The sequence below is a fragment of the Rhea pennata genome, chromosome 2 (genome assembly GCF_028389875.1).
Source record: "Rhea pennata isolate bPtePen1 chromosome 2, bPtePen1.pri, whole genome shotgun sequence".
In the NCBI taxonomy this organism is placed as follows: Eukaryota; Metazoa; Chordata; class Aves; order Rheiformes; family Rheidae; genus Rhea; species Rhea pennata.
The window spans coordinates 56,262,440-56,290,280 of record NC_084664.1 but is presented as its reverse complement, the minus strand read 5'-3'; the positions used below and the strand labels follow the sequence as shown (position 1 = coordinate 56,290,280).

Below are 27,841 nucleotides of genomic sequence, written 5' to 3'. Positions count from 1 at the left end.
TCAGTAATATAGTTAGCAATTAACACTACACAAGTCTTTTTTTAAAAAAATGGAAGTTTATTCATCTTTCAATGGCTCAAATAGCAAATAAAAGGACAGGTTAGGCATCAGCCAAGACCAGTTTCATGTGTCTGGTGGCTTCATAACACCTCAGTTCCCAGTATACAGGTTCCAAAGCAAAGTCACAATGTTAGTGGTTAGACTCCCTGGCTAAATAGACCAAAATGAGTACACAGTAAGATGAAGACTGGCTTATTTGCCATAGTTACATGAGTAACTTCAATTCTGCACTTGGCAGTCTACTAAATGCACATACAAAATTCCTACTGATAAATATTTAACATGACAAATATAATTTCTAAGAGTTGAGTCCCTAAAATGTCTGTTAGCTTGAAAGTTAAATATTTGTTACCTAGTTTGCTTGAGCACATTTCAAACTGTCAGTTATAGGCTTACACATGTATAAAAAGTATAACAGTTTGTGGAATTGATCTAGCCTGCCTTACCCCAGAGAAGTCCAAAACCCTCAAACATTCTGGTATATTTTTAGTTAAGATGCAGCATACTAACCGTGTGCTAGTATTCTTGCTGTTCTGAAGCAACTGAGGCAGTACACTTTGTTTGGGGATTTTGGATGCACGTGGTAAATGTTTCTGTATTGCAAAGCATATTTGATTGTTTAATATCAACATTAACTAGAAAAAGTAGCTACAATGTTCCCCATTTTAAATCAACATAAACTAGACTAAATAGTACAAAAGCTGCAAAGAGCTTCAGCATAACACACCATGGTTCCCGTAGTGAAAGAAATTAACTGATGACACCAGAATTTCCCAGACAACATCTTAACTCAAAACACATTAGCGCTACTGAATCAGCTCCACTCCACCCAAATCCAGGGAGTTAAAACCCAAGGAATACCTAGACAAAAAACTACTTGCAAAAGGAAGTTTCAAGGTATCAGCACATTAAGATTTAAACATCCGCTCCAGGCTTATGACTTCAATCTTATATGTATTCTGACCTTTTAGTTTTAAGATACCGTACTGTTTACTAAGATACAGATGACAGATTATGCTCTGTACAATTCACAAAACCAGAGTATGGCACACATTTAAAGAACAGACACTGCTAGCAGACAGCTAGTTAGCAAAATCATTCACGTAACTGCACTCTGAGAGGGCAGTCTCATACTGATGTACAGGGACAGTCTCCATGCAACAAGCTGAAAATACACCCTTGACTAAGCAACCTGCTATGTTTAGGTTTTAAAATTAAGGCATATTCAAATGTTTCAACGTAAAAGATTACTTCACTCTTTTAGGTTAATCAGATAATGCAGAACCACATATAATTTCTCCCAACGTAACTTTTCTTCGCATATACATTATTCTTTTCTAATTTGCATAACTCCATGGTAAAACAACTGTATACTGCTTTGTTAGGTATCATGTTCACAATTCTAATTTTCAAGGCAGCAGAAGACAAGATGAATTGACAGTTATCAATGATAAAAAAGTATGTTTTACAAGATCCACAAAGAAATACTTCCCCCCTCTATTAAAGAAAAGACTGCCTATGAAACACTACATTCAGAAGAAATGTGATAAGGTAGGCAATTATGAAATGGACTGAACTTTGCTTCTCTTGAAGCCACATCAATTTTTTTCAGTGAATTTGACTTTCAGTGCAGATCCAATTCATGCTTTTAGTGGTACATTACAATTTCCAACATGTTAGAGTAATTTCAGTCACTTGAGCCTTCAGTGGCATGCTTATAAATTATGTTTTTTATTAGTATGGTCAGGGTAGGAAAGGAATTCAGGATTTTGATTATAAAATGCAACATCTTTCTCTGATTCTCTTAGCTAGGCTTTTTCTTTTCTTCTTCCCATTCTTCTCTTTGCTGTCTTCCATTTTTCTGGCTCTAATTTCTCTCATTAAATCGAAGAACACCTAAAAAAGATGCAAAACTGTAAATGCCAAAATACGGACAGGCACTTAAGCTATCACTGATGATACCCATCTCAGCTGGTTAAAATAGTCACTTATATGCAGCAGATTTGAACAAACAAGTATGAATCTAACAAATCTTTCGCTGGTTTTGAAGACCAAGTCTACAGAACTGATTATTTTATGGTATCATAAAGTTTCCCAGTCTTCTGATGTTTGCTTACAAATCCCATCAGACACAATTTTGCACACAACTTCAAGCAGAGGAGTTGTATTACTGTCTAGTTCTTGTTTTTTTTAAATGTATTATCTACTTCTCACTGAGGGCAGTCAAGGAAGTTTATATTTCAAGTATTTTCAGTGTTTAATCATGTAGGCTGAAAAAGTATGATTTCCAATTCCAGAAGCACAGTTATGGAGCAGCGGTAGGTACTAAGTATTTCATAGTCTGTATGCCCCTTGATGCAAGTCTAAACGCACAGTGACTAAGAGATATCAGCAATTCCTTTGTACCAAAGCTAGCAATCGTATGATTACATTCACTAGCTTTTAGACTAAGTAATATCAATTGCCACATTACAGTCTCAAAGTAGATTCAAACTTTGTTTTCATTGTCAAGCGTTTCAGTAGGAAACAAAAATCTGAGACATATCAATGACTTGTCTAGAGAGACCCTATTGTCAATTAAGGCTTTAGGACTGGATTGTGTGCAGTTACTTCACTCATTAGAAAAGCAGATCATGACTTGTTTGACTTGTAAGGGGCCAAATAAAATAAGCATTTCGTCTTTGTAATTTTATTGTCTCAGAACAGTTGAGTAATTCTGAAACTTTTTGCTCTCAGGAAGATGTTCTCTAGATTTGTGTTTCAGGGGACTTGATCCATTTCTGTGAAACATGGACAGTACAGAGGGGCTAATAAACTCCTTTTCTACATAGTACAGCAAATTTTATTTGCATTGACTCTAATAACATATTGATTTGCAGCACAAGCATCGGCCTTCGTTACAGTGGCTGAAGAAAAAAAAAATCAATGTAACTAAACATTTCCGTTGAGAAATAAGATTACCTTTAGATTTCTAAATGTGGATTAAGTTACTTAATTATATTTAAGTCCATGCTTATGGTGTGATGCAACTGTCAGCTTGCCTAAGCATTGATACAGTACTACAGTTGTAAGCTACCTGCGATACTTAACTTACTGAGAAGGTGCTCAGTTTCTCTCACTTTTACCAAACTGAGTGCATTCACATTAGAAAATTTTTCAATGCAAGGTCAAACCTGTCAACAGGTCTGAAAGGAAAGGTTAGTACAGCAAACTGCTTATTTCTTTGGCCATCCATCTATTACTTTTGTAATGACAAGACAGAGATAGTTCTGAGTTCTGCATTCCAAGAAGCCCTGTCTTTTAGAGCTATAACTGAAATTCTTACAGATAATCAATAGTTTATCTTCTTGGGGATAAAGATTCTCTGTCTGGTATATCTCACTACCTTCTGAACCAGGTTCTCTCTTTCCCTTAAAATTCATGACACCTTTCTAGGCTGTTGAAAGCTTAACAAGGTTCATCCATTCCTCACTGAATTAACATACAACCAAGCATCTGTGGTCGAGAGGGTTCCAATCCCACCCCCACATACTTCCGTAGTTTTATTCTGGCTGAGGACCAGCTAGTATTCCTTGCTGTTCAGAAGCAGCTGGCCTACTAGTTATAGAAAACATGACAAGAAATCTAGGCAAAAATAGCAGCCTCAAGAAATCTGTAACGAAATGTAAGGCCTTGCCTAATAACCTACTCCCTAAAATTTAGGGTAGGATAAACTTGTTATACCTAACATTTTCACTATTCTACATGAAATGACCTAGCCATATGCTCATCACAAGCTAAGGGAAAAAAGTACTCAATCTGAATTCTACAAACAATGCTAAAATAACTAGAACATATAAAAGTACGACTGCACGGAAGAGGGGTATGAAATAAAAGCTGATGGATAGATTCTTTGTATTAAGAGGCCAGTTATTACCTTGTCAACATTAGCTCGTGTTTTTGCAGAAGTTTCCACATAGTTAACATTCCACTGGTCAGCTCTGGTTTTTGCTTCTTCTACAGAAACTTGCCTTTTATCTTCCAGATCTGATTTGTTACCAACTAGCAAAAAGGGGACGTTTTCATCTTCTTTTACTCTTAAAATCTGTTCCCTGGAGAGAAAAAGAAAGAGGGGGAAAAAAAAGAATTAACCGTTGCATGGAGTACTGTTCTTGGAACACAAAGAGAAGAACTCATCAGAGTAAACACTTTTCCATCTCACAGTAAAAACCCATTTATTCCTTTCGTGAAGCTTACATTAGTGAAATCTGAAACCTCATCATGACACCATACAGAATGAAGACCAAGACAGATGACAAGTCTTCCAGGAAGGGAGGAATCAGTAAGAGATTAAAACAGTAGAACAATACTATTTTAGATAACAATTTAAAGCCATCTTTTTAGGTGTAATTTGAGATTATTTCCCATTTTTATATCGCTATTTGTAATTGCAATTGTTGACCTAGCCAGTAAACTTTTTACACTGAGTGTAGAAGTGTTTACAGTAAGTTTTAACCTCAATGTTTTTTTTCCCCCCTAATAAAATGCACAAGCCATTTCTTAGGGCCAACAGAAATTGTCTACTTAAGTAGCAATCCAATACAGTACACAAAAAGAAAAATCTCTTCCTTTCAGGAATCTTTCAAAAGTCAATTACATTAAGTTTCTGCAGAGATCTGGGTTCGATTATAAGCCCACATAAGGATAAAAGTTTCACACACCAACTTTTGAAATACAGATCCTTCCACTGATCAGTGAACTGCTAGGACGAAGGGTTTGAAGTTATAAATAAAACCCAGTACTACAAATCCCTTGGTACAAAAAGTCTAAGATTGAAAAAAAAGGTTTTAATTTAATTAGAAATATATCCAAAGCAAGACAAAGAACCTTTTTCCAAGAGTGTTATTCTCTATTTTGTCCCAGGAAACAGTGCAAAGTCAGTAGTGAAATTTAACCCTTCTTGGTGGAGAAATTTCTGGAAGTTCAAAAAAAGCACAGAAAACTACATTTCTTTCATTAGTTGAGGTGAAACCTATTGCCAGGTTTAAGTAAAATAGAGAGAAACTGAAAAGAGTTAATTAATATCTTTCTAAATGGCTTTGATGTAGTGTGCAGGCAAGATCCTCTCGCCATCATAAAAATCTTTGAATAGCAAACCATCATTTTGAGAAATTCTACTCATAGTGCAGAGAAACTGCAGTTAATCCACAAATTATTTTTTAAAAAAACCAACAAATATGTATTTGAAGCAGCTTATAACACCACAGTCATTTCCCAGGTGTTATTAGAGTAACATCACCCCAAAATCAAAGCAAATGTTTTAATATCATTTTCAGCTATCCAAAAGTAGGCAACCAAATGTGCAAATAAAACTTCTCCTAAAAATTAGCAGCTTTCATCACTATTGCTCAGGTGATGCCAAACAACTTAGCCATTAAGGAGAAAAAAAAGCAATTCAAGTTACGAAATTCTACTCTAATCCCTCTCGGAAGACTGATATGCTAAACATCTAATTAAAGACATGCTAGGTTGAAATCTAAATTCTAAATTAAAAAAAAAAATTAGAGTCACATCATTTCTACTCAAAGCAAGAGCATAACTTGTCGAATAATCTCTGCCTTTCAAATAATTTAAAAGTTTAGTTGTTGCAGGTCTGCTTTCTATTAACAAAATTACTTAAAGACCATTGACATCTCAGAGCACAGTAGGAAAGCCACAGAAGACTTTGAAAAGTAGTAAACAAGTCTGTTGGGAGTTCTGCCATTCCATGAAAACAATCAAATGTCCAAATTTTTCTTGTCATTTCCTTTCAGAATTGTATCTTACTTAAGCAGTATTCCCTCAGGTTGCTCAACAGCAGCACTGGTGTTTTAACCCTACCTTAAAGAGATGCAGATTGCTTTTACACAGAGCAAAAAGAACAGTGTTATTTTTCTGAGTTACATTGTAGCATTTAAACTTCTAGTGTTTCAAAGGTAGTTTGAAAGGTATTTTCAGATTTGGATTGTGGAGAGTTTTAATCTCTTCAACGAATGGATTTTTTCCTTCCATCTTTGCTGTTTCAATATGCACACTATGAAGGCTCACCTTTCCTTACGAAGTAGGTCTTCTTTTAAAAAAATCTTTAGAAAATCATATCCTTTGATGCATTAACAGGATTTTAAACAGACTTGAATAGGTCATTTTGTACTCCACTGCTGTTATATTAAATAGTGCTCCAGCAGAGAAAAGACTGAAATATCTAGCATAAGCCTGCAAACCACTCAAGCCTTCTCTCTAAATACAAACACACATATCTATATATATGTATGCATGTGTATGTATTTATATAGAGAGTCAAATAAAAAGCACACCACAAGGGGAAAAATTCACTTCCTCTGCTCTCCAGACCACCTCCCATAGGGGCCATATTAAAAATACTCCGATATGTGGTGCTAATTAACTTGAGCTACGAAAGCATCTCTAAGAAGCCTTCTTTTTCAGCAGCACAGAGCTCATTTCTTTTTGTTTTTGCCTCCTTCCTTGCATTTTGAAGGCCATCTCCTCCCCTCTTTTGCCACACTTCGAAAAGGCAAACTTTTTCGGTCTCTCTAGTCCATAATTTCTTTTTTTTTTTCTTAATAGCAGGAAGTGTTTTAAATAGGCTTTATCTTTCAATCAAAATTAAACATCTGTAACTTACTGGTGCCTGTTTTATATTGCCTTCGAACACTATAGGGGTTTTAATTTGCTGTAAGCCTTAAAAACATGCTAATAAAGCCAGCTACTTGGTTAAATTTTCATTATACTAAAAAAAATCCAGTTCCAAATTTTGTTTTTACCATGTTTCCCTCTATTAAGTGAAATCCTCTCAGACTTTGATGGGAAGAGCTAACACTGTACAGAACCCACTTCTGTCTTGTAAATCCCCAAATTCACATCAGTATCTTTTACAGAGAAAGAGAATTCATATCCAAGCAAAACTGAAAGAGTAGATTTACAGCAGGCCTTTACATAAAATGCAGAATACTCAGAGATACTACTCATCTCTGTGGTCTATAAAATCATTTTTAAGAGGTAGAAACACCTGTGTTGCTTATACTATAAATTTCAGAGTCTCCCAGAATCCAATGCTTATACTTATCACAGCCAAACACTTCACAGACAGACATCACCAGCTGTGGTTCTTCTGCACAGTTTTTATTTGGAATCTAGTTACATCATCTTCATAGCTATTAAGTATCCCAGCATAAAACAGCTGGACATGCTAAAAATGCCTTATTTGCTCCAGGTACTGTTTCACAGGTTAAAGAAATATAACACAATCCTTCATATGAAGCAAGAACTGAACAAAAAAACCAAACAAACAAAAAAAAAAACACTCGCGAGGAAACGCAGTATTGTATCTGCATTATACATACCCACATAGTCTATAAGCAATTTTTATTATGTCTTTTACTTTGGACAGTGCTGATTTACAAAGGGCAGCAGCTTTCCAAACACCGCTAAGTATCTGCTCCGTGGCAACAGCATTTCTAGTATTTAGAAAACATAGCAAAGATACGGTACACAGACAATGAAAGCTTGATGAGGTACCTACTCAAATCTTTCTGCAACTACAGTAGAGCTGCTCTTGTCTAATCTGGATATCATAAGGATGTTAAAAACAAAACAAAATACCTTTTTACCCCATTTTAATTAGAATAACTAACTCGCTTTGTAACTTACCTGAAGTCTGCAGTAGCTGCAAAGGACTCCAGCTCTGTAATAGAGAAGACACAAAGAAAGCCTTCTCCACTTCGGAAGTAGTTATCTCTAATTGCAGCATAGTCCTCCTGCCCCGCTGTGTCCAATATATCAATTTGTACTTCTTCCCCATCCAGAACTACTTTTTTCCTGTAGCTGTCTGCTTTGGTGGGCTCGTAATCTTCTACAAACTAGAAACAAAACTTTTATTGTATAAAAGCATGCTTGCAAACCAAAATTAGCAAAAGAAATACAGATGCAAAGGCTATTATTTGCATATAAGGATATAACAACATGTTATATCATTACAGTAAGAAATAAGCAAGCAAACACATATGTTTAGGCTATGTGATTCAAAATGGTATTTCCATAGTCAAAGCAGGCTCTCCACAGCCCAATTTACGGGTTTTTGATTTCTTCAGCCATTAGAAGGAAAGTCTGGAAGTTACTTGAGCAACTGTAAATCATCAATGGCTGTGCACTAACTAAAACTCTGCTTCTAGTCAAACACAAAATCTGTCTGGGTTCCGTTATGCTGACTGAATACATTTAATAACAATTTTTTAAAGGACCCTGAAGTGACAACTTGTATCTTTTAGTGAAAGATAATGCCTTTTGCTGTCAAAAAGTGAAAATTTCCTGGGACAAAAAGAAAATGAATTCCTTTTCTCTCTTTACAATGGCATAAAAATGAAAAAAATCTGGCATTATTTCAGAAATATGCAACTCACCTACGAGAAAAGGCTTTGAGCTACAGCACCTAAGTAAGTTCTAACAGCTACAGTGAAAAATGACAAAACATATTGATAGTATGTCTAAGCAATTTTTAAGAATCTCAGCTAATTGCTTAGAAATCTGAAAAATACCAAATTACAACCTCACTTCAGAAGACAAATCCAAAAAACTTTTAAAAACACCTTTTGTTCAATTTAATGGCTAATTTTCATACCATGTCATATACATTCAGACTCCCAGAAAGTTACTACACCAATGAATGCTTAAATAACACTATGCAGCAGACATCTCATGAAAAAATTTCTAGTACAAATTCTTACCTCATCATACATAAATTGCAGTGTTAAAGCAGATTTTCCTACACCACCACTTCCCACCATGATGACTTTGTGTAAAGCCAATGAATTCTGTCCTTTAGGCTTATTTGCTGCCATCTTTGGACTGCAGAAACTTCACAGGTGTAAAACGAGAAAATCTAGAAGAAAAATACTGCTCCATTAGTTTTCTTTTCCCTCTCCCATATGTACTCTTTAAAATGGATTCAGTTTAAATCCTTACATATCACTTAGCTTTCACTGAAAATAGCAGAACTGAAATATATCTCCTTTTTTGCTAGAAAACACTCCAGAAATTATACTGAGCTCGTTATCTCTTTTTGTGGCATGAGCAAGGGGAGTCTCCATCACTTGGAAAGGGCACAAGTGGTGTGCAGCATCCGACAGTGATTAGGGGAAGAGATTTGCATTTTGGTATGTAATGTTTTCTTTTTGAGACAAGAGTTTGTTAAGAATTCTTGCAAGTTTACTAAGCAAGACTTGAAGAAAACCACAGTGAGTCAACAGCATACAAGAAACCATGAGCTATGATAGCTGCAGGGGAAGAAAAACAGGTATTTGAAGGAATTTCCAGTTTAAATAGCAGGCATGAAGAGACAACAAGAACAGCAACAAGGATTGGTTAGCATACTTTTTCAATGGGCAGAAAACCAGGTAAATGTGTCATTTAAATCCTAAAAATAATCTGGTTTCAGTGAATCAATCAGAAAACTGAAAGAATAATCTAGTTCAGGCACAGTGGAAAGATTGACCTTGCCTTTGTAGACTACAAAAATGATTATTCTGTACATTTGGAATAGAGATGTCTCAGTCCTGCAACCGTTGCCCACAGGCAAATCTCTGCACCTCGCTTACATTGAAGGGTTCTACAACAGTTAATTCACATATAATCTAATGTACATGTGCACATATGCAAAAATCATGTTGTGGTTTTAGCCAAGCTCCAACAGTTATCCTTCTACTCCTTCCTTTCATTCCCTACCCACCTCACTTGTCATATTACTGTATATGTTAAAGTCTATAAACAGTTAGCACAGTTCTTTAAATACTAGAAAGTCACTGTACAGATTTACAAGAAAATACCATCTTTCTAAGGTTTAAGGCTAAAATAAGCACTGATATCCAAAAAGTACAATGACTTCCAGACTACAGGATGTAAAGCACAATGAGACACTTACATTAGCAACTGAGAACCAAGTGCAACTTAAATTTTGGTAGTTAGAAAGCTCATTCAGATGACAACATAGTTCAGTTATATACAGAAGTATCAGAAAACACAGTGTAGTAACAGGATGCCATTACCTTTGCTCAGCACGTGATTATTTGACAATCTCGTACTAAAATTACATCCTATGGCACAACAAATTATCCACTATGTGAAGTTCAAACAATTTGCACAACAAGCACAACAATTTTCTTCAAATTCGTACCAAACTCCCCACTCACGGGCATGCACTGAGTTTTGTTAGCAGCTGAGACAGTTAAGTAAGTGTAAGAGCATGCCAGCTGAAGCTTCATTAGTGATCAAGCCAGTCCTTCCTGGGGGCAGGAACAGCAAGAAGCTGCCTATGGGAAGAGCTTTCTCTGGATCGCGTCAGGAACACTATTCATTATGCTGTCTAAGAATTCTGAAAATGCAATTGAAAATTAAGTGGCTTAAATCGGTTCTCCCAAAAAGGTTATCTAAGTGAACTGAGCACAAGTAAGCTGGTGTACTAATTATAGACATGTGGCAGAGAAATGTAGAGAACTGTAGCTAAAAATTCTTTTTAGGACTTTTAAAAGGAGATTGGTAAGTAGCATAAGAACAAGAAATACTCCACTTCTGGCCATCATGGCTTAAATAAACATTGCTTTCTTTTCACTCTAGAAGGAGTGAGAGAACACGAACATAGCTCCAAAGCTATGCACATCTTCAACTACTACACTGCAATTTGAACTACTCCACATTGTTTTTGCCTCCACATTTTTCTCTTAAAAGAAAAAATGTACTGTGAATGTCAGCCTAACCTGCTTTTTAGTACGTATTTCAGGCAGGTAGTATAGGGAAACATTCCTGTAAATTCCAGTTCTCAACTGGCAACAGCTCAGTTTGGTAAGCTTTGATTACAACGCACATCCTCAGAAGCACAGAAATTGAAGTACTAGTACACTTGGATACGCCTTGTATTAATCTTACTAAGCAGAAAAACAGAATACTCTTCTACAAACACTTCAGTACTGAAGTACGTCCAAACAAATTCAGCAGGACCTCTTAACAGGTGAGTTTGTGCAACATCAGTACTACAATTAGTGAAAAATTTCAAACACATAATAGTCAGGTTTCACGGTAATATTAATTGAATTAACCAGCAATCTTTTGAGATTAACCAACATGGAAATTCATATTTTACCAGAAACTCCAATTCAACTAGGAGGATCCCAGTGCAACAAAGTAGTTTGAGAAGCTGCCGCTTTTTGTACTTTATGCAACAGTGAACACTTAGGAAAAGCTGTAACAATGATGCCCAAGCAGAAAGATTCTTACAAATACACAAGTTAGTGCAGGTGTTCCTTTTCACTGTATATTTTCTAATCAGAAAGATTTTCTGGTAGCCAAGCATTTTTCAGAAGCCTTGATAATGTCTTTTCAAAGACACATAAGAGATGGAGTCAAAGAAAGAAACTTGGAATTAGAAAACCAACACAACCAGTCCAAGCTGTACCCTGAGTCATCCACTCATCAATAACTGTCAGTGAACAACATTCCAGCAAGATATTGAAGATGGCAAAACTCCACGCTACCACATACTTCAAATCTTAAAGATAAGCTTGTCATAAATACTGTGTTATTTTGTAGAGGGAAGAGGCTCAGTGAGGTCAGTTTGCTCTTAAGTTCCTCATGATCCAGGAAAGAGATATAATGCCGGCAAAACTCAGGGCTGCTGAATGGTAGTAGACAATGTGAAAAGAGAGAGAGAAACAAGTTACAAACTAAGCAAGTACAGTCTGATCTGCAGAGGCAAATGACATTCCTTCCAGAGAAACTGCTTCAAAACAAGTATTCCACCAGAGACAAAAGAGACCTTGAAAGAGAGAAGGTTTAAACTACTGCTACACGCTTCTCCCTGTTTAAGTCTGCTTTGAAAAGTAAAGTGGAACATGGATACAAATTTTAATAGTAAGGTACCCAACATGATATTTCACACACATTAACTTTTTTTAAAAAAAAACCCTTAAAATTGATGTAGCTTGACTTACTTTCCTAGGTGTTCATAAAAAGCCTTAATTTTGTCTACAGCTACAGGTTTTTTCACTTGTCCTATCTTATAAATACAACAAAATTGACAGGCAGGAACCCTGTTGTTCATAGCTTAAACAAAGAATACTATTATATTATGCTTTTTTTTTTTTTTTTTAATCTTTACAGTGTAAATTTGTTTTGGGGTTGGAAGACAAACACAGGCTCCTCCTACAATAGTTCGGTGTTGCCCTACAGCACAGAAACATTCAGGCACAGCCAGCAGGGTGTTGTCAATAGCTGTATTATCTATTTATGCAGGTCAGCTTTTTACCACACCCATCAGTAATCCCCACCCCAGCAATAAAGCTGACAACATACACAGAAGTTTATTTTTAAACAACTCTTTGTGTAGTCCAACAAGTCAACAAGTCACAGGAAGGATGTGAAAGCCCAACTGGCTCAACAATATACACCATACCCTCACTCAGAACAGCAAGAAGATTGTCTAACCATCGCTTCTGCTAAAGATAATTTACAAGGAAACTGCCCTTTTCCAACATGTTAGAAAAAACAAGGGCACAAAAACCCCCACATCTCGTGGCTGCTGAACCAAAGCAAGCAGCTCTCACCAGAACTCCTACAGCTGTTCATTACCTGCTCACAGATAACCACCGCTACAATTCTGTGCTCCACTTAATGGCAGGTTTCCAGCTGGAACCAGGACTATTTTTGTAGAGCCAGGTCAGGGACTGATTAGATTAAATCAGAAGAATTGTAGGAGAAGCAACTATAATTCATGTTAGCATCAGCAATGATGCCTTATCCAACAATGTAGTAATCTGGTGCAGGGAAAGAAGAGTAGGCAGGAAAATAACTTTTAAGACCATTGAGCAGCACTGGGAACTTGTGGCTGGAGGTGTAAAAGTGTTGCCTATCCAGTGCCTGGCTTCTACCTGTAGAAATACTAACTTTTCCAGAGTTTCACACCTTACATAGCAGGCCCTGTGTGCAAAAAATACAATGTTATCTCTATTCCCCTACAGATTCCAGCATAACATTCAGTTCCAGGAACCAGAGGGGTGAAGTGGACTTGGGCAAGAAAGCTGCTTAAGCATCACGTTAACTTTCTGCATAAGGTGGAACTTCCACACTGGAACTTCAAATGGTTATCCAGATCCACGGGAGCAGTTAAGCTGATCAGGTATCGGCATAAAAGAGGCTTTCACCTCTAGGGACAATGTTTTCAGGCAAGGTATCTTTGCAATTACACAGTAGGGAAAAAGAAACTGAAGTAGGAATCTTTGATCTCCCTACTACATTAATTTTTATTTTAACCTCCCATCTACTTCTTCAGCCTACTAAATTGAGAGAGCTAAAAAATATGTTTATGGGTAAGAAAACCTTATATGCTTTTTTCTCCCTTCACTCATCTTGCTCATCTGGTCAAATTCAGAAGAATTCTCTTAATAAAGCCTCTTAACACGTCCCATTTCTCACATGTAATTTGGAAATGATTTATTCTTGCAGAGTAACTTCTTCTAAACCAACTAATCAATGCACTCTGTTACAGATTTGTGCCAGTTGTCCTTTACATCCCTCTCAAATACACTAATACACATTTACACTTGCATTAAAAGGGAGCAACAAGATGGCCAGCACAAAATAACTGTGTATTAACACCAACAGGGCTGAAAAACATTGAGCTCACCTTGCGTCCTTTCCTTCAGAGTGAGCACTGATACAGATTTGTCCCCCTTTAGCTGATTTTCAGGAAGCTTATGGGAACAATAATATCCAAGACACTTAACCCTCTGTACCTCAAAATGTACCTGAAACCAGCCAACAGCAAAAATTAAGGCAGAACAGAGCATGTGAGCAGACAGACTCATTTTCTTAGGGAATCTGGCCAAAAGAGGCCAAGAAGCTACTCTGTCCATTTTGGTCCTCTGGAGTCTCGCAAAGGAAACGTCGATGAGAGCAGCTCAGGGAAGGAGAAGCGCTACATTGTGAAGCCACATCGTTACAGGCACAAATTCAGCTGGCATCTTCTGCAGCGCTATACATAAAGCTGAATGCAGGCTTTGTGAAAACGCAGGTGTCCACAGCAGGAGAACTTTGACTTGTTGCAGGGGTTTGAAGGGGACCAGTTAAACATAGCTTTATGTTTAAAGACAGGTGGTACAGCTAGTATAATAGATTCTAGTCAGAGATAACAGTGCCTTTCTTCAATTACAGAACAGTTTCTTAGGATGGCATTTTTATAGCCTTCATAAAACTATGACATCAAAAGTAAATCCCAGTTGTTTTCCTTCCTTTTAACAGAAGATTACATAAAGATGTATATGACTGTCATATTAACCTCATTACCCACTCACTTCTATGGAGAACAACTTTCTTCCCTGAGGACTGTTTCATATAAAGAGTATCAATTAGAACTGGTAGATCACGCTTCACAGTGCCTGCTTTTACTCTCCTCTTTAAATCAGTGAGAATAAATTTGATAAATTTGGAGGAATACAAATGATTTAATTGAAATATATGGGCTAATTGCATAAAATTAGGAATGGCACATAGTACAGTTTGACCAAAACACTCCCAGAAAGGCAAAATGTTGCATCAATCACCATATGATACTTACAGAAAATTTAGTAATAGTTTCAAAAAAATCCTTGAACAATCATTTTTATTACGGAAATTAGCATCTGCACTATTCTGCACCTTATGTTTAGCATAACCTCACAACTCCATGAATATTAGCTACAGTTTTTTAATCTTATAATAAATTTTCACATCAGAATACTTATTTGACGGTAAGTCCATTCTCTAAAGTGAGTCTGAACAGTCTCCAAAGTTTCCTAGCTCCTGTGAAGCGATTCACAATTCTGTTGTGTCTCTTGGCCTATGAGTTTCAAGTTCAGCACTCAGGAAAAGTTCAGGAATAAGAGTAAAAAATAAAAATAAAAAAGTGGGTCAATGCATTTTATGTCCCCAGAGACTATCAAGCAATATAGACTTATCTATTATTAAAGAATCACAATTTTATCCAACTACTTCATTTTTATTGAGAGTGGAAGCTTGGTTAAAGACAGCAAAACTGTGTTTGAGAATGTATTGTTTGAAAATGATTAGCACAAAGCAACATACTACCTGCAGAATATCAATAAGATACCTCAGGAATGACTCAGATCTTCCTGCAACAGAAATGTTCCTGGAAGTGAAGGGAGGCAATTCCAGGCAAGCAGAGCTTAGCTAGTCATCTCTCCCAACAGCTGCTTCCAATTACAATATTCAAACCAGATCAGCAGAAACACCCATGACCCAGAAATAGACAGGATACATGAGGACATAGGATGGGATACATGACGCCAGCTGTTTTAAGAACTAGAGAGTAAGGAAACTTTTTAGGCTAGATCAGCATTATTTTAATAAGTGACATTCCACATCTCAAATCTGACTTATGTTTTTATTGGAATAAAAAAGCAGTACCTGTCATAAATTAATATAAGGTAAAACAAATATTTCAAAAATTAAATCAAATAATCACTACAAATTCTAGATAGTAGCCTAAAGAGGAAATTAAACCCAATTTTTTAGGCAAATCATCTTAGAACTTATTAATCCCTTTAGACAATGAAACAGGCCTTCTGAACCTCAACCTTGGAACAAGTTAGAAACATTTTCACAATATAGCCCTTCCTTTCTCCTGAAAATAAACATGTTTGCATCAAATGTTTAACTGGCAACCAGGATTCATAGCTTCCCATGACTCTAACAAACTGTTATCAAACCACAGTCCAGGTCTAACAGGAACTCCTTCCAAAATCTCCCAAAAGGCACTTGTATCTGCCATAGGGCAAAATAAATTTACCAGGGTGACTACCCATTTACTAAAACAAAGCAAAGGGCAAAGAACTGACTTGAGTACACTCTCTCGGCGGCAGCAGCGAATCTCCTCATGTAGCAGAGCGCAGTATTTCCCAGCTTCTCGAGGTAGGTATGGCTGCAGTTCGAAGTACCAAGGCAACGAGCCAGGAAGAGTCGACCAGTGAACTCTTCAAGTAACTAAGGTCACGTCCTTCCTGCAAGTTTTATCATGCTGCTATAAAGAACAGTGGTTACCACGTTCCAGCAGCTCTATCACTCTCAAAACCACATCACAAGAATTAAGATCCCTCCAGCATGTCACTAAACCACTGACAAACAGTAAACAAGTCTGCAGACTTCCTGAATTTTCCCAAGGTTCAGCACCACCTTACTGCCAGTTTCTTGGTTGAGCCAGGAATTAAACAGCAGCTTAAGTGAAAATAGGTATGTATTCCATATGTCTTAAATCACCATTTTGTTACAAAAAAAACTCTTTTGCATACTGCAGGAGAAAGACGACTTCTGGGAAGACACTTCAAAGAAATCTCTCTAAACCCATATGGAATGGCCCCAAAAGCTTGACAAACTGAACAGTAGATACATTCTCAAATAAAAATCAAGGTCTTAAGGTTTTAAATCTTCCAGTGTACTGGAAAGAAAATGAACAAGCTACATTATTGTCCACAGAAAGAGCTGACAAAATTTGTGACACTCAAGCCTGTGTGTTTGCAAGGCTGATATAAACTCAGCTTTTCACTGTCTGACTGGTATTTCCATACCCTTCCTTCTGGTAGCACAGGCATTTGCAACAGCTAGGTGGAAAATTGGTTCAGAAACTGCTCTGGCCAAAAATTGACCTGTATTGGTTTCTGGACAGATCAGCTACCTAAACAAGCTCACTGACATAAAAGACAACTAGAAAAACACATGGCTGAGCATGGGAAAAGCAGGACAGCAGCAGCTCCAGTGTATGGAAACATGCTATGGAAACACAATGCAAACATGAGTTCAACTGTAATTTAGCATTGCTGAACACTTCCCACTTTTGGTAAGTTATGTGCTGGCTATTATGAAATATCTGGAAGACATCTAAATGCCTGTAATGGTTTATCTGCACTGATCCAGAGAAATAGGCAGAAAAGAAACAGACTAAAACACAGTACCTAAGTTAACATCAAGACCAAGTTTATTTTCATAGTTCAAATGACTGAAGTTACGCCATGAAGTAGTTTTTGTAATATACACATTTACACTCTTTCTGCTTCCTCGGGCTTGTTACATGACCAGCACCCCATGTCACTTGTATGTTAACCACCAGGGAACTGAGCTTTTTGACACCGATAATGTTAAAGTGTCACTTCAAAGTCAAAAGTATATATGTCATGCCTTCTCTGAGAATACAGACATATACATCCAGACTGCTAGGAGATTGTTCTGATTTTGTACTGATGTAACATTATGTACCACAAAAAGAGATCAACAATAACAGCAGCCATGGTAGAAAAAAGACCAAGCATCTCCCTGGTCTGTCAAAGTTATCCACTCTAGTGACTTACAGGTTCATCTAGGAAAGATTCAGGGGCAAGAAAGCCAAACAGATATTGTGGTACTATAGGGGATTTTCTACTGTAAGCAGAACCAAGGAAGAAGAATAGGCTAAAACAGAAGAGAGGGACCTCTGCAAAGAGACTCTCATACTAAATGTTCTTTATCGAGTCCCTTGAGAGAAGTTGTTAACATTCATGGGAGATGCTATGTAAAGCCGGTACTAACAGTGAATTATATTTAGCTGTTGATATAGGACAAAGACAGTTTTTTTTTTCTTTACATAAAATGCAAGTGACAAGGCATAGCCCATGAGGATGAATTTTGTTAAACAAGATCAACAACTGGGAGCCATAAGTTAGTGCTATTCCACTAGAGTAAGAACTGAGGGAAGCACTTTAAGAACACAGTTAAAAGTTGCATCACCTAAGACATACTAGCCACAGCCATTTTCACTCTGCATTTCAAGTGCACGAAAGCATGTTAGGAAGCTAAGAGTCCTAATTGTGACAAGTCACACATCACGCACACTTGCCTAGAGCTGTTGTTTCCAGCTATTCTGGAAAGCAACACAAATGGAGTTCCCTGGAAGGCACTGTTCCAGGACTTGCACCATGAGCCTTAACATTTCACCTTTAAAAGCAGTTCAAGAGCTCTGCTTTCAAAAAGCTGCTCAGAGCATATTCAGTGTCCTGAAAATAGCTTTTATTGTCAATCACATTTCAAAAGAAATCTCAGCCACATCAGCATGTCCTTTTTGCCCAGTACACCTAGAGTCACTTCATTCACTAAACAAATCTAAGGAAGGTTTAAATGCAAGTTTGTCAGAGTGGCTTAACAGAGTAGTCTTTAAAGCCTGAAAGCACCTTCCAAAAGACATCTTGGAAAAATCTAAGTTTGCCAGAAACAATTCCATAAATCAGGTTTTCCTTGAACATATCTCATTTACTGTCAATAACCCTGAACTCTTAGAAGTTCCATATGTCAGATGTGCATGTTCCAAGAAAAAAGTGAGCATTCACAGATTCCTTTTAAGGCCAGAAAGGAGAATTAAGATCTACACTCTGTAACTGCACAACTCCAGCTGAATAGTTTTGCTGTTCTACAGACAGGACAGTTAACTTGCTACAGAGAGAGCTAGAAAAAAACAGTACATGCAAAACCTAAACAAGTTCCCATTAGGGTCTTCACAGTGCACTAAGCACTATTAAATAGTCTACATTAGGGAAACAATCAGTATATTCTAGTGGTTAGAAGCAGCCTGGTTTTGTTGCATACATCGTGTTTCACTGTGAAACAAATTCCGATGTTGATAGCTTAGAGAATTTATCCTGCTCAAAACAACTTGTTTTGCCTCATTAGCCAGTCATATAGTATTACAGCGAAAAATCACATGGACACCCTGAAATTCTTTCAAAGCATTAGTACAGACAGAATGAACACAGAAGCCTTGTTTGAATAACACTCCTATGAAATTCTTGACATAGAAAAAGTTTAAGCTTTCAAATAAAGGGTTTTTGAGGCCTTCTGTGTGGTCAGAGACTAGTTGGATGAAGTTTCAACAACAGGAGAGTGGCAATACCAATCTTACACATTTTATTAATTGGCTTCTGGCAGTGAAGGATGCAGAGAACAAGCACTCCAGCAGGTGCAAACACACTTATATCAAAGGCTGCAGCACAAACAGTGCTAGCACACAACAACAGACACCGAGAAGCAGGTACCACCAATTTCTTCATCTCTTCTTCACAAATACGGGCAAGTGCTCTCTCCTCACAACACGCTTATGCATCAATACACGAGCCAAATGGAACCTAATAAAATAGGAGCAGGTTGGAGTTTGCATTTCAAAAAAATTCCTTTTAGTCTCCAGAGGACTCATCCAGCTATAGCACATAAACTTCATTAGTGAGATCTAACTTGGCAAAGGAAGTTATTTCAATCATTTTATGCCTTTAACATCTGTTTTACCATCCAAATACAAACTGTAAGCACTCTTTTGCAGTTTAATTGTAAAAACATTACTTTTGCAGCCATATTTTGTTCTTGTGAATTCCCCTTCCAGTTTACATACTACATACAAATCACTCTTCCTAAAACCCTACTGATTTTTGTGTTTTATTCATGAGAAGAGTGTTTCATTATGGGTGACTCACTGAATGAGTCTGGTTTGCAAATATACCAGGACTTGCAATTAACCTTCTGAGTAGGTGATTCAAGGACACGAGTTGTTACAAAGCTGATGATAATGACAGTAATACAACATTCGTGAAATTGGAACACTGCTCAGTCTGATTTCTCCCGATTTTTAGAGCTTGATCATTTTAAGACTACTTAATTTATCAAGTGAAAATTCAGAACAGTCAATCTAGTAGACTTAAAAGATTCAACCAAGCAATTACTTGCCTTTTAGTTCAATATATGGTAAATGATAAGAGTTTACTGGCTACTTACATACTATGGACATAAAACATGCAGTGGCTATAAACTGACAGCATTTGAACCAGGATCTTTGTACCAAATTTTTAATAGTCAAATCAATTTATTAACTTCCATATTCAGTGTCAGGGCAAAGTGTTTTTGATCTTGCCCTACTTAAGACTGAGGATTAGATTTTTCTTCCAGAGCCACAGAAGAATTTCCAAGTTGAATGTTTTGAGAACAGACAAATTATTTTAAAACCTTGCTTTTTGTTCTTACTCCAATTATCGATAATTCGGAAAACTGAAGAACTGTTAAATGACTTACAATAATAAAATTGTGCAGGTGTTAAGAGAACAAGCTATCTAAAAAATGTTCTTCGCAATTACAGCAATGTATGCAATCATGCATCAATTTCCAAACCCAAAAGCAAAGAGGATTTTCATCTTAGACCATCTGGGCAATCAACAGAAGCAGCTAACAAAAAACTTCAGGTAAGTAATAGAAAAATTAGTTTGTTAATCACACTCCAAATGAAAGGAATCTTAGATGAGCCATTAGTAAGGATGGTGCACTTCTGCACATCACTTGATGGGCCTGAAGGCCCATCAATTTAGATGCTTTTTTGTATACACATACAGTGTAACACGAGAGCCACAAAGACACTTCAACAGTGGTCACAGACTATACCCAGTTCCTTTTAAAGATCAGCCTATCCAGGGAAGAACTACCATAGAAGTCTTTGGTGAAATCTGGTATCTTTATCAACATTAAAAACTCATTAAATCCTACACAGGTTACAACACTAAACACTAGCAAGTGTGAGTTGTATGCCTTTCCGAACATAAGTGCTTTTTAAGTAAGAAGTATGTGTAACCTCATCCCTTTTTGATGTTGTATAGGATAATATGGGATTTCCTCTGGCCTACAAAATCTCCACTACTGCTGGACTTAAAAAAAAATTTTATTCCCAGCCTATCACTTGCATGTTTTCAATTCAGCACCAGTGCTTCTAATACTGCCAGTTCTGCACTGAGCCAGAAGCTAATTCTACAGCTTACCCCTCCTCTCCAGAGGGATTTTTTTTTTTTTCCCTCTTCCTTCTCTTCCTTTCTTTAATAAAGACACAAGCTGAATGCCTGTATAAAATCTGGAAAAATTAGTTTTGTTAAAATACATTTATACTGTTCACTGATAATGGCCAGCAGGAAAGATGTCAGTCTGTTGAGAAACAGAAATGACGAAAATCGCTGTCAAACTGCAGGCAAACCCCAAAGTAACTATGCCAGCCTGATGCGGTTAGTTATGACCACTTCAGTGTTGTGTTGTACTGTATTTCACTGTTTATAGTTAAAGCAAAAATCCTTTATATGGCTGCAAAAATTCTCTGCTTCAATTTCTCCTCCAAGAATTAGATTTTCTTCCTCCCTCAAATCTTAAAAAGAAAGAAAAAAAAAACTTATCTAAAACTGTAGTAAAACCCATTAGAAATATTACAATATAAAACTCTGCTCCTCATGCAATGGATAGTTTTCTTCATTTTTTCAAAACTATAGGTAAGATCACTAATACTAAACTGTTTTTGCAATGCTCTTTGAAATACCCCAGCCTGAAGAAACTCAATTACACTGTGTGTTATTCACATGATCTCAGTTCTTTGTTAGATTTACTGGATTATTTAACTCCTCTACCCCTTTCGAAAGCAAAAGCTATTAGACTCAAGCTTTGCAAGAGACTGAATACCACAGACATATGGTATTCAAAATAGATGCTTTTCTATTAGAAAAGTTCAACAAGTGCCAATCAACAGTTTTCTAAAGAGATTACTTTTGCCAATAGGCTCCAAAAGAAAACCTTTTTTTTAAAAAAAATCAGCACAGTAAAGAGATTTCTCAAAAAACAAAACAACCCTCTCCCTCCAAAACAGGATGTCCTAAGATTTTTGAGTAATTCCACAAAACATTTCATAACCCACTCTATGGCAGCTTGGAGCAGAGGAGTTGAGAAACATAAGCATTTTGGTGAGCAGCTGCTCTACAAAATCATGTTTTTAATTGTAATTCCATCAGTAAAACTAATACAACTATATGCCCACTCAGAGTTACTGGCTGTGAAGGAGTCAGTTGCATGGAAATACACATAGAGGCTTTTGTAAGATATTTTATGGATCAGTTTCTGGTCTCCTGAAGAACATCTACAGATTATAACCCCCTTTATCTGAACACAAGAAATAGTAGCTAGCAATAGCTGCAATGGGATTCTTTAACAATGCATAGAGACATTCAAGATACAACATATACCAGCTAAAAGTTAATTTTCCCCTCACAGCAGTAGCAGAAGGGTAAAAAGCAGAGAACATGTCTTAGGACCCAAGTTATTAGCAAAATAAGACTTAAGCAAAAGCACTGAAACATTACCTATACTAAGATTTATAACTTCATCAACTCCTCTAAGGGCAAAAGGCAGCAATAGCTTTTCTGCTCAACTTCTACTATGTAATCACAGCAGATGCACAAATTCTTTCCAGAAAGAAGGCTGCACTTGGAAAAATCATTTGGTTCATTTCATCCCTTTTAATAGTTCTAAGTCTTTTTTTTTCCTTCTCTCTCTCTCTTTTTTTTTTTTTCTTTTTTTTTTTTTTTTAAACAAGAATACAAAATGAATTGCTCAGAAAATGGGTCCCCACATGTCCATGTCCCTGCGCTGCACTACAGTTAAAACAAGACTGGTACTAAGGCAAGCCAAAGTAATAATTCATATTAGCAAAATTTCCTTAAATCCAGCTATTATTGTTCTTATTGCAGTCTATTTAACAGAGGAAAACAATCATGTAATAGCATTTTATGCATCTTGGCAAGTTACAGTGTGTATTTGCGTATTCTTGTGCTGCATACTCTTGCATGAACTAATTTCATAGCCATCTTTTCTTCCCTATAGCACTAGCTGTTAATAATCTTCTAGGGGGTGAATCTGCTTAACAGACACAGATTATGATATTTAGCCCAATGGATCTGCTCTTTAAAATCTAACTGACAACTCTGGAGTGTATAAAGGAGTTGCCTGGACTCTACTGTTCTCTTTTGGGGTTAAGCTTTACTGGTTTATTATATACCTTACTTCCAGTTCATACTGATGAGCTGGAATCTCAAAAGCATCATGCCTGAGCAGTTCAACAGCAGGCAGAAAACCCCAAAACTTGAAGCATCAAGGAAAGATTATTTCACAAATCAGGTACTTGTACAGACCAGTCCTGCATCACTGAATTCACAATGTTTACAGAGCCACTGTAAAACAAGTATCAAATTATAGCCTTAAAAATCATTGATAACTGAGTGTGTAAATGTACAACCATGAACAGTCAGAGGACTCAAGCTGTATTAACATCTACTGTGTGTGTTAACATTATGGATCATAACCCTGCTGGACCACTCACTGAAGAATTTTAATACACTCTTAACTAGGATCTTGTTAAATATAAATTTTGACCTTACAGAAATCAGGTGTTCAAGTACGAAATATAAAGTTTTATTTCTTTAAACAACAAATTTCCGAATATTTAACTGAAATTGTATTTGCATGTTTTACTATCAAGGTGGAATTAGTTTAGATGGCTAAGTGCGAGTGAAAACTTTGTATTTTAGTAGTGTCATACCAAAATAGTTTTCCACACAATAATTGCTTTCATGCAGTATCTGATATTGCTCTTACTTTGTTCTCTGTGGGTAAGGACAAGCTTCTACCAGCCTTGCTCTGAGTAGGGCTTTCGGGTCAGTCTGCTTTAACAGCTTCCACGGCATGACCTCACCCGCCAAGGGTGTGATTTGTGACTGACACAGCATGCCTGCTGAAGTCTGTCACATTAACACTGCTATCCTGCTCGTATAATTTATTTCATTCGGAGGTCTGAAATAAATTCCACTGGGGAAAGTTTTGCTGAAATGAACTACTTCCATACTAAAAGCCCTTTCAGGGAACAGCACAGCTTTCCAACAGAACTATGCTGTAACAGCCTTGAAAGGAAAGGTTAGCCTTTCCCTACGCTATCTGATGGGCTTCAGTAGGACTACTAGCAAAGTAAGGGACTCTACAACACATAGCTCCCGCCTTCCAATGTTCTTAATAAAAGCTTCATGTTTGAAAGATTTACATTTTTACTGTACTTTCTCTAATGTTAACTGAAACATTTCTGCCTGTCTGTATGCGGGTGCTATACGTAAGCATCCTCAGACTGCAGAGGACAAGGACCAGAGTTAAAGAGTCTAACAGTGTCACAAAAGGGGATAAGTTAGAATTTCAGAAAACAAAACAAAATGGGTACCAAGATGATCCCTAGGATGCACAGGTACCAGGCTCTCCCACAAAAATCACATCTTCTGTAATTTGCAGAAATACTTGCTTGGTCACATATTGTATTTACGTGCCATTTTTAAATGCAACCTTGTAGGCCACTGCACCAGACACTCCCAGTGCTGCATCAAATCACCTAGTAAGCTTACTGTTTGAGAGGAAAAAAACAAAATACATTAAATGAACTGCACCGGTAGGAACTCAATACACATGGTAATTGCTTGAACTAAAAAGCCAATATCACAAAATAAGCATCATCAGTTCCACTGAAGTAATGATTGCAGAGTTACTATGCAACCAGCTTTCTTTATACCTCTTGTTTGTGCTACTCTCTTTGCATTCTTGGCTCCTCTTCACATTACCATTATAAACAGATTAAGGCATAGCTTGTTTTAGCTCTCTTCGGTGTCGGTCTTTTTTATTGTATTTTCTTTACGTTGCCTAACATCTCCCCATGTGTCACAAGCTTGCATACTTCAATCTATTTCCCCAAAGATGTTAGCAATTTGACAGACACCAAAATAACCCTAAACAAAACAGTAGCAATAAAGATTAAGCCATCCTCTATGCAAAGGCAACCAATTCTCTCTCACCTGGATGTTCTAAGACAATATTAGTTAGCTTGTACTATATTTCCTTCCAACTTCCTACTCAGCAATTCCAGAAAGTGTATGACATTGTGCTGACCCTTCAATGGATTTGCAAGAGTTATACTAGTTGTTCTACTTTCTTGGTTCTTTACGTTAATTCTTGGTAAGGTAGGAAATGGACCTAAAGCAGTCACCACATAATAGTGCGTGTGATGTGGGTAGGCTGTAATACACTCACCAGAATGCTGTCACTAGCATATCAAACTATCTTGTTCAGTTAAAATAGATTTCAATTTAGATGCAAAATAATTCTAATAGCTTGGAGCCACTGGAAGTTTATTGGAAGTTGGCTGTAAAAGCTCTCAAGAGAGGTGGAGATTTCTCATCTAGAATACTCTAAACATGTTATCAGTGATTTATTCCTCTACACGATTGTGCTTGCTAGGTTGGGGAAACAAACAAATTAATCAGTTACAAGACTTTTCTCATATAATTATTTCTTCCTCAACAGTGAAGCTGTAGGAGAAATGCTACTGGCAACTAGCTGAAATGCAGTTGCCTAAACAACTTTTTACGTAACGAGACACTGTTCTTTGATGCAGGACACTACCATATATCAGTATGACTTAACTGAGGTTAAGAACAAAACTGTTCTTAGGGAAGCAAAACTGAATACAAAGCACAGACTTTTCCACCCCTTAAATTAAGGCTACTATTTCTATGGATTATTTATATAAAGTGTTTATGCCCACAGATGTCAGCTTACAATATATGCACAGCTACCAGACATTTATTTACCTTTCTCTTTGATGGTTAAAACTTCTCTCCTTAAAGTTTTGAACTAAAAAGATAGTATTTGAACATTGCCATTCTTAAAATACTGACTTATTCACCCTAAAATGATAATCCTTCCCCTTCCTCAAATTCAGAAGAACATAACAAAGGGAAGACGGAGATCAGGGAATTTGTAATAGTAAAGGAATATGTTCACTATTTTAGTATTACAGCTTATATAACCTTACAGCTGACTTCTCTTGAAGGGGGACTGATTGCTTTGAGCAACAGTATTTCACTTTCATTCATCCAAATAACAAAACAGGTGAGGGTAAGTAACTTCTACAAAATTTGGAGGTTACTGCAGAAAACATGTTTGACAAGCTGTCTCACAAGCACAGACAAAAGGGTTTACATATGCATGAAGGATTTACATATCACATAATTCCTCTTCATTCTTTTAAGAATGCCCATAATTTTCCAGGATTTAAATGCTAAGGCACCTGCTCTTAGGTGAATAAGTAGGCTAAAAAGAAGAAACAGGATTTTTAATTAAGAATCCAGTTACAATCACTATTAATTATACTGATAACAGAGAATGCAAGTATCTTCTTCCAGTCTATGCAGCTCCTCTCTCAGGAGCTCCTCTCTTTTCACCTTAACTTTCATTGAACGAAAAGAATGGTTGCTAGATTTCTTTGCAGACCTCTCCATGATCAGTCTCTAAATACTAAGATGCCAGCAGAGGTGAGGATCCCTCCTGCATGGGTAAGTACATTGGTTTGTACTGCAGAAGGCAAAGCCTTTTTTCAATGAGAGTAAAGGCAAAACTTAAAAATATTTTCGAGCTGAAAACGACTGTAACAAGTATTTTGATGGTCCTTCTACCAGGACAGGTTGGTGACACTACATTTCATTTTCTGTTCTATTTTAAAGAAGGCACTTGCGTTAGTCCTAACAAAAAATAAGCAGTCACCAAGGATTCAGGCAGACACATACAGGAAAACCTCTCTCTCCAAGCGACTCTCGGGATGCATACGGCCCATTTAACTCTTTATTTTCAAAGGGACTCAAGCGAGAGGAGGAGGGCTGACACTATCAGTTTCCATTCAAAAAAAAAAAGAAAGAAAAAAAAAGCCAACACGAAGCGATCTGGCTGTCCGAACGCCTTTAGAGGTGCCCCTCCAAGGGGAACTTCAGCGGCAAACGCGGGCAAACGCGAGCTCCAGCCAGTCACGCCGCATCCTCAGCGTGCGCCGCCACAGACAGAGCGCGCACGCGGCGCGCACCGAGCGGCCGCTGCAGAGACGCGGCTCACGCTCACCCTTACACGCGCTCCCGAGGCCGGAGCGCCGCGAGGCCCCGCAGGGCGCCGCGGCCCGGGGGGCGGCAGCCCCGCCCGGCCCGGCCCGGCCCTTCCCTCCCCCCCCACCCCCGCCACGCCCGGCGGCGCCGCGCCCGCCTCTCCCGCGGCAACAGGAGGCGGCCGCGGCGGCCCGCAACCTTCGCGGAGCGGGAGGCGCCGCGCCCGCCTCTCCTCACAGGGAGCCGGGCCGGGTCCCTGCGGGCAGCGCCGGGGCTGCCAGCCGCTCCCTCCTGCCCCCCGCCCCCAACCGCTCCCTCCGCGAAGCTGCGGGGCGGGGTGGGGGCCCAGCTCAGCCGGGCGCCGGCCCGCACTCACCTGCGGCGGCGGCGCGGCGAGCTCCGCTGCCCGCCGGAGGAGCGAGCCGGGAGGGAAGGAGGGCGGCGCGGCGCGGGGAGGGCGCGGGGAGAGCCCTGGTGCCGCCTGGCGCCGCCCCCGCGCGCAGGGCCGGCGGCGCGCGCGGCCGCGCGGGGCTGTGGCGGGGGACAGGAGCGAGGGGAGCCGGCGGCAGCCGCAGAGGCACGGAGCGTCCGCCCGGCTCTGCCCCCGCCCCCTCCCGCCCCGCCCCGCCCCGCCCTGCAGCGGGAGCGCGCGCGCGTGGAGGGCGGCTGGAACGCGCGGGAGACGGGGGTGCGCGGTGCGCGCGCGCGGGAGAGGCAGTTAGACGCGGAGACGCTCGCGCCCGCGCGGAGCGGAGCAGAGCAGGGGCAAGGCCGCCGGGGCGCACGGGCGGAACCCGCTTCCGGAAGGAGGCGGGGCAAGGCGGGAGGCAGCCGCTTCCGGCAGGCGGCGCGAGCGCGCGCGGCCACGGCGCCGCCGACCGGGTCGGGTGGTGCCTCGGGGCCCCGCCCACGCGAGGCGGGAGGGGCGGGGCCGGGGT

The 27,841-nt window shown here is 38.6% G+C and overlaps 1 protein-coding gene across 1 annotated transcript; it reads right to left on the bottom strand.

Annotated features, from left to right (window-relative positions):
• Positions 1-36: 36 nt before the first annotated feature.
• RALA (RAS like proto-oncogene A) lies at positions 37-27,392 on the bottom strand. The gene is made up of 5 exons (XM_062569577.1): positions 27,280-27,392; positions 8,820-8,974; positions 7,747-7,955; positions 3,977-4,151; positions 37-1,956 (listed from the first exon to the last, which is right to left on the bottom strand). Exons 2-5 carry the CDS (start codon positions 8,931-8,933, stop codon positions 1,834-1,836), a joined length of 621 nt encoding a protein of 206 aa, XP_062425561.1. The 5' UTR covers positions 8,934-8,974; positions 27,280-27,392; the 3' UTR covers positions 37-1,833.
• Positions 27,393-27,841: the final 449 nt, after the last annotated feature.

Coding starts and splice junctions, on each gene's coding strand:
- RALA (XM_062569577.1), bottom strand. CDS start 8,933: ATGGCAGCAAATAAGCCTAAAGGACAGAATTCATTGGCTTTACACAAA. Junction 7,956..8,819: donor TGCAATTTATGTATGATGAG/GTAAGAATTTGT, acceptor TTTTGTTTCTAG/TTTGTAGAAGATTACGAGCC. Junction 4,152..7,746: donor GCAGCTACTGCAGACTTCAG/GTAAGTTACAAA, acceptor TTTTCTCTCCAG/GGAACAGATTTTAAGAGTAA.